General features: G+C 35.6%; 1 protein-coding gene across 1 annotated transcript; it reads right to left on the bottom strand.

Annotated features, from left to right (window-relative positions):
* Window positions 1-1053: 1053 nt before the first annotated feature.
* LOC117343288 (cytochrome P450 20A1-like) lies at window positions 1054-5564 on the bottom strand. The gene is made up of 5 exons (XM_033905632.1): window positions 5528-5564; window positions 4379-4499; window positions 3610-3721; window positions 2709-2773; window positions 1054-2168 (listed from the first exon to the last, which is right to left on the bottom strand). The coding sequence occupies exons 1-5, from the start codon at window positions 5562-5564 to the stop codon at window positions 1919-1921; spliced, it is 585 nt and encodes a 194-aa protein (XP_033761523.1). The 3' UTR covers window positions 1054-1918.
* Between the last annotated feature and the right edge of the window lie 2305 nt (window positions 5565-7869).

Here is a 7869-nt window from a genome sequence, read left to right as displayed (position 1 = left end):
TCTGGCCCATTATAAAGATACTGGACCGTATGGTTAACGAGAAGTGTTTGAATATTTTCACAAGGAAATGTAAGCCTGAAGGAAGATTATCCTCAGGTCAATCCAATAGTTACGGACAAGAACATTTAACTCTAATAACACAAGAACACAGTATATCTATATAATAAGTTTAATATGTGAAAAAGCACCAAACTTTGGCCATTAAGCACTAACTCATAAAGTATCAACAAATAATGTCAGATATATATACTACATTATGTGAACACCTATTAATCACTGTAAAGTTACTTACAATGTATTCCAGCAGTACTCTTTTAAGCAGCTTTCACTCAGGAATCATTGCGCTATTTATAGCATTATTAACACGGTCTGTTTCCATAGAAACTACAATTTTGGTAATTCAATCACAGTCATCAATGCACTTCCTTGTGAAATTTTGTTAGATATGCTAAAAGAGCATGCCAAATAAAGCAAGTTTACAGTATAAAAGTATAGAATTTTTAAGTCACCAATATAAATTAACAGTTGATAAAACATCAAAACATAGTTTAGCGGTAATCTTGTTTAAGTGTTTCAATGCTGAAAGCATTTCACTTGATTATGATTGCACTATTAGCCCTTTCTGTATATGCTATTTTCATCAATGCCCTTAATTATCAAAAATGTCTGAAAAATTGAGTGCACCAATAAGTCTTTCTACAGTATAAAGGTAGACATAGGCAGGTAGACCAATCAAGACTAGATGTTTTTGAGATAATCATATAGTATTATCTTCAATGAGTTTACTATGTAAATCTAATAGAAAAAGGCTACCTAAAGACAGCATAATTATTAAGCTGGCATATCTTGACACCACTAACATTTGACCTCCTCTCTATCTCGGACATCCTGAATTTTGTTGCTCTTTGTGAATGAAATTCTTTGATAAAAATAATTCATCAAAATTTAACAGAAAGCTTTGAAGAAAATTAAAAAGTTTAAAATATGACTAGATACTACTTGAGCAATACATTTGGTGAAACTGATAGATCAAAAATTTCTGATAAAGAAGATAGGACTGTATTTAGTGAAAAGGACTGTTATGAAATAAGAACTTTTCTACAAAATGGTAATATAAAGTCAATATTGTGTTTCACAGACCTCTATTTCATGTGCGCTTCATTAAATTTGCCTTCGTCCAGTTGGCATTCATCAGCCCATAACTTCCAAATGAAAGCATTTAAATGCTTATATCTAAATTTGGCAACGAATTTAAAAGACTATATCCAGGAATTTTACTCTGATAATGAATGAACAAATTATTATCATCAAAGACAGAACAGCCTTTTCAACAATATCTTTCGTTATCGCCGACGTGACAATTATGATGTCACTATAATAATGACGTCATGATAAAGATTTGGAAGTTATGGACTAATAACTTCCAAGTGAGCTTGGTAAAGTTATATAGTGGGGCTGCAGTGTTAATGTAAATACTGCATATGATTATAATCTGACCAATGAGACTACAGGAAGTAACAGCATTGTCCAATAGGAGGGATTAACAGAATCTTTTGACAAATCTTAACACAGATCAATTTTCAATAATCATAATTAGATATTTTACGCACTTTGTTAAAAAAATTTCAGGATAAAATTCGTATAATGAATAATTTTGAAGACAACTACTCAATAGTTATACTTTAAGATAAATAAACAAGTGTGTATATGTATATGAATCAATGTGGATAAGTAATTATTGAGTTCACAACAAACCAGAAAATATTGTCTTTCGTGTCGATCAACAGTCCTCTTGCAGCAGTACACTATGCTTCAGCTGGTCTGAAGTATCTATGAAATACTCCGAACAAACAAATCCCTTCGTCCCAACTCTCCATATTTCTAGCATGTTTCCATTTTATGGAATTGACAATAAAAATCATCGCTTTTCAAGTTTGATCCATATTTCTTCCTCTGGATGAGTGATCACTCCATAAACGGGGTTGACCACCTGACCGTCAACTAATTTGATTTTGAATATTCTTAGCAAGGTCACCAGACAGACTGTTGCCTCTGCATAGGCAAATCGATATCCTGGGCAAACACGTTTTCCGGCAAATCCAAATGGCTGGAACGACAAGGGCGGTCTTTTCTTTATATTTTCTGGACTGAAGCGATCCGGGTCAAATCTGAAATGCAAAATCTTTGTAATAAAGAGCAAATAAGATCAAAATACAAGTATTACTAAACTTTTTGATTCCATGCTTGTTACTGTGAGTTACTTTACAAAGGTAATCCAAGAAAATAGAAATTATTAAATATATCCAAGAAAACAAAAAATGAGAGTGAATACATGGGAACACATCTTTCAAGTATATCTAAGACCTGGAATTTCTCTATAGATAAGCTTTTTTTTACCTCCATTTTTTTGGAAGATGAAATGCTTACTTAATACAAAATATATCATTATAGCTCACTCTTATAATGACATGTCCACATCGGATTTTGATAATGTCAAATTTCAACAAAACAGCTTTAAACTTTCATAATTCTTTTATAACTGCAAATAATTTATTTTGAAAACTCTGTTCAGAAAGCATTTTCATTATCCAAGGATTATAACAATCATTTATTATCTTGTGCAGGTATTTTTTATGAATAGATCCCATAGAACTGTGAATCATTTGTTTAAGGTAATCAGACTACATATGCAAAAACTGATCACTTACTTATTTGGCAGGGGCCAATACTTTTCATTACTCAGCGATACTCCTAAGGCGTGGATCACAGGCGTCTGTGGAGAGTTGAAAAATTAACAACATCATAAGTCCATAAGACATGTTTCTGATAAATCAAGGTTTGACAATTACAGGTGGTGAGCTCAGTCTAACAAAAACAGACCTCAGAGGCATTTCTTTGTTTCTGATGATAAAGAACCTCATCAGTACAAACTGGTTCACTTATTTTGAAATGTGAATTTGGTGAATTTAGTCAGCTTGTCATTCCATGAAAGCCAGAATATTTTTCAGATGGGGATAGCATTGTAGTAGCTGGTGGCTACCTCAACGAATTGTATACAGGAGGCAGTGTGTCTTGCCTGACCGTAACAGAACAGGACCGTCTGTTGTATCAGCTTCTATCAGTAACATACACAAGTTAGACAGGGACTGAACTGTTGACTCGCCTTAGATCTTCACCTGAGATTACACTGCCAACTGAGAGGTGGCTCTGACAGCTCAGTCAATACCAGTGCTAGCCACGTAATCTGCTGTCATGGTTGTGTTCTTGGGCAAGACACTTTACCCTGAATGATCTTGATGACATGCGATGGGCCCCCATATATTGCTAAGTGAGGTAGTCACCAACTACTACAAGGAAACCCCACCTCAAAATGAACCTGGCTGTTGTTTGATAAACACAGCAAACAAACAGACCAACTTAGACATCACTGCCCCAATTTGGTTGTAGAAGCATTACCAAATAACAACTAATAAATTAAAACCATGAAATTGAAATTGGTAGCGAGAGCTAAATCCCTGTTGAGTTTAGGCAAATCATCAATTATCAGTTTAACATAAGGATGTAAAATACAATAAATCCTTAAACATTTCCTATCACTTCAAATCTTACATTCTTTGGAATCTTGTGTCCTCCAAGTTCCGAATCAAAATCTTGAAACCGAGCAGCATATGGGGCAATAACAGCACATCGTAATGTCTCTTCTACAATCTGCCGTATATAGCTACAAAATAACAAATCAGTATAATAACTCATTGTGAATAGAAGATCATATCAAAATCTGACACATTTCTATGCTTCATATCAAATTCATTCAATAATGCTTCTTCACGCATTTCAATAGATAAGTCTTGATTGTAATTTTGGGAATGATTCTAATCATTGAAAACTTAAAAATTGTGATAGGATGCATTGTTATGATGCCTACTGTCTATGTCGGTATGATCTACATCGTTACCAGACTTACGGGAGACTGTCTATATCGGTATGATCTACATCGTAACCAGACTTACGGGAGACTGTCTATGTCGGTATGATCTACATCGTAACCAGACTTACGGGAGACTGTCTGTGTCGGTATGATCTACATCGTAACCAGACTTACGGGAGACTGTCTGTGTCGGTATGATCTACATCGTAACCAGACGTACGGGAGACTGTCTATGTCGGTATGATCTGCATTGTAACCAGACTTACGGGAGACTGTCTGTGTCGGTATGATCTACATCATAACCAGACTTACGGGAGACTGTCTATGTCAGTATGATCTACATCGTAACCAGACTTACGAGAGACTGTCTATATCGGTATGATCTACATTATAACTAGACTTACGGGAGACTGTCTATGTCGGTATGATCTACATTATAACCAGACATACGGAAGACTTTCGATGTTGGTATGATCGACTTCCTGGTTTCGGAGTTCCTTTTTGATTTCCTGGAGCGCTTTCTCCTGTACCTCGGGGTGAGTAGCCAGGAAATAGAATCTCCAGGTAAGTACTGAAATAATAAAAGCAGGGATTTACATAGATACACCCCTTTCACCAATAAAAGGAATGTGATCAGGGGTTCACATAGATATATCTCTCATCAATAAAAGGTATTGGGTATCACATAGATCTACCTGTTCCCCATCATCGAATCCGATAATGTGATGCTATTGTGTGAATATGAAATAAATCTGTTTAGGGAATATTGTGTAAGCACGGTTTTTATTTAAAAAATGGTCTAATGCGTTATTTGACCTTTAACCTTAAATCGATGTATTTTGTTCTTGAAAACGTAGTGCCTTGGTGTGAATATAAATTGAGCTCACACATGGACGCACAAAGTGATTATCATAACTCACTTTTACTAATACATTGTTATAATTTCACACTGTTTATTTGTTATTATTTTTAACACAAACATTTAATCCCCCAGAACATGTTGCATTGGAAGGCTGCTAAGGTTGGGGCCTTTGGGTCAGCCTTCAAAATATAAACAATGTCCCCACTCTCACTCGCTACACAACTGACACATGTTACACCTCTCATCCTCTCACACTTAAATTACCACACAACACTAAACAAACTATTTACACTCATTCTCTCACCCAGTTTACCAATAAATGATAAATAGCAAATAAATCACACTGTTTATTCTTCAAGTGAAAACTGCTGATCTCATTCCCCCAAACACAAAACACTACCCACTACATTTGATGTCACAATCAATTTAGAGACACGAACAAAACTACCCTTTAAGCTTTTCTTCCTGGAAAGAGACATAAAACCTGCGGTTGACCCTTGTTCACTATAAAGACGCACACCAATGTACCATTGACATTGTTCTCACTGTGGAGAGACACGAACAAGCATAACATTGCCATTATTGTCGCAAGAGAGAGAGAGAGAGAGAGAGAGAGGAACACAGATATTCTAAGTGCAGAGAGACACAAAACGGTACTGCTGACTTAATTCTCTTTGCGGCCGAATACAAATACACTGATGGTGTCATTCTCACTTTAAAGTTGACGACATTCTTACTGCAGAGAGGCACGTTTAAATGTACCACTGCCGTCATTATAGTTACAGAGAGAGAGAGAGAGAGAGAGAGAGAGAGAGAGAGAGAAAGAGAGAGAGAGAGAGAGAGAGAGATAAGGGCCAGGAGGGAGGAGGAGATAGGAACATATAAATTAAATGACTGCATCGGGAAGGATCACGACATATAAATGTTTGGAAAATATACTTAATCAATTAGAAGAAAAACATTTTTATATTATATGGATGAATGGAGCATTTTGAATTAAGTTTTTTGATATTATAGGAAAATAGAATGAAAAGAAGGGGAGGGGGTGGGGGGGGGGGGGGGGGGGGGGGTGGGGGGGGGGGGGGATAGGAAGTGATGATTAGTCGAATCTTCCCGACCTTCTTAAGAAGTTTTGCACAACTTTGGCGATTTTTATATTGTCAGTTGAGGAGATATTAGTGTCACCATTGCAAAGTATATTTACATTAACAGGACCGTACCAGGTTAAATCAGCAATAAGAGTTCCTCTTAAGTTGTTGTACAGGGGACAGTTAAGGAAAACAAATATGGGAATCTTCACAGGGATGTCCACATTGACAAGCAGGTGAATCGACGAGATTGGCTCTAAAAAGATCATAGCTTAGTGCACTTGCTCGATTTCTTATTCTGTTGTGTAGAATATTAAGTTTTCGAGGACCATACCTGATAAAATGCTTATCATATATACTGTTAACTGTCATAGATTTTTTTTAGATTAGATTTGAAGGAATTTTAAGTAGGCGATTTTCTGATAGTGTTATGTAAGTCATTCCAAAGTTTTGAAGCAGAAGGAAAGAAAGAGTTTTTTGATAGTTGTAGACGAAAGTGTTGTTCCCTTAATAAATCTGCATTTCGTACATTATAAGGAGCTATTTTGCCAATATACATTGGTAGTAGGTCGATAAGCAAAGTAGGTGCTAGATTATTGACTATAGAATAGAATAAGGAGAGTTTCCGAGCATCTCTTCTCTTCGAAAGGGGTAACCAACCGGTTTCCAGATATAAGAACTCTTTTTTTGTGAATATGGGCAGCACTGTGAGAAATAATCTCGTATATACGAGATTTTTTATTTATTTTTTAATGATACCAACTAAGTTTTTTTTTATTGGTCCTATTCGGCTTCCGTACAAATGACTTTAAGCGACATCTGGATGGATTTTGTTCATGCCACGTAACATTATATGTTTAGTTTTTTTCCATCTCAAAAGTAAGGATATTTTCACATTAGGTTTCCAATTATAAAAGTAGGACATAGAATCCATAAAAACATTATCATTGATTCCTTTCGCCTATCCCGGGCACTGTTGAGACATTTATTCAGCTTTGTTTTTGTTGGGTTTTTTTTTGCTAAATAATCTGCAATTATATTAAGTTTATGTTTTCCTTTCACCGTTTTGTTTCAATTTCTTTAGCATATAGCGTTGACCATTGTCAAGAACGATTCTCTTGATTTGCTGACAAATATTTTTGTAGTTCAAATCTGATTGAAATCATCGATGTCTTAAGGAAAAGCTCACCTTTTTGGTTCCTTGCCCATATGTAAAAGATCTATATATGTCCGATTTTTTTTCCGACGGAAAGTTTTCAATTTCTCTATTAAGTCTTTCCTACTGATGTTAAATAAGATTTATAAATCCGGACAGGGCATTGAAGACTTTTCGTAGTACCTTGCTACTGCATTCCGTTAAGCGGGTTTTTCAGCTACGGAAGGAAATCTCTCTTGCCATCATGACAGACGTCGAAAAGATGGCACAATCATCTGCAACGACGTCAGCACCAAAACTTTCACATGATTTTTATATGCACAGTCACATGACCGTCACGATAACGTTTTTTTTTATGGAAATAGTATATAAAATAGTCCATTTCAATATGAATGGAGCAAACATAGTACATCACATGCATTGCTTTTGTTTGTGACTTCCTTTCAGAATCAAGACTTTTATCCAACATTCTTAAAAGGTAAACTAAAACAATACCTCAAATGAGGTTCAGGTTTACAAGGTTGTGTCAAAAATTCCATTAAACTGTTGAGTTTTTTAGATCATGTTTGTAACCATTACAATGTTTTCAGTAACTCTGGACAGTTACTATATCGACAATTGTACATTTTTTTTCTGGTGAGAGATCATTAAAGTACCTTTCTACATTCGCACCCTTTTAGTGATCATGAAACAGGGGCCCTGGATCTTGGCCCAGGGTCCACCATAAGGGACCAAGGTAAACCTTTGCATGAATTTTTGAAGAAACAGCTTCAATTATCTAAATCCAAGATGGCCGCCTGTCGTCCATTTTGTTTTTCTGATCAAAAATCTAAAT

The sequence above is a fragment of the Pecten maximus genome, chromosome 15 (assembly GCF_902652985.1).
Source record: "Pecten maximus chromosome 15, xPecMax1.1, whole genome shotgun sequence".
Taxonomy (NCBI): domain Eukaryota; kingdom Metazoa; phylum Mollusca; class Bivalvia; order Pectinida; family Pectinidae; genus Pecten; species Pecten maximus.
Note: the sequence above shows the minus strand (reverse complement) of the source record. Positions and strands in the feature narration are given on the sequence as shown.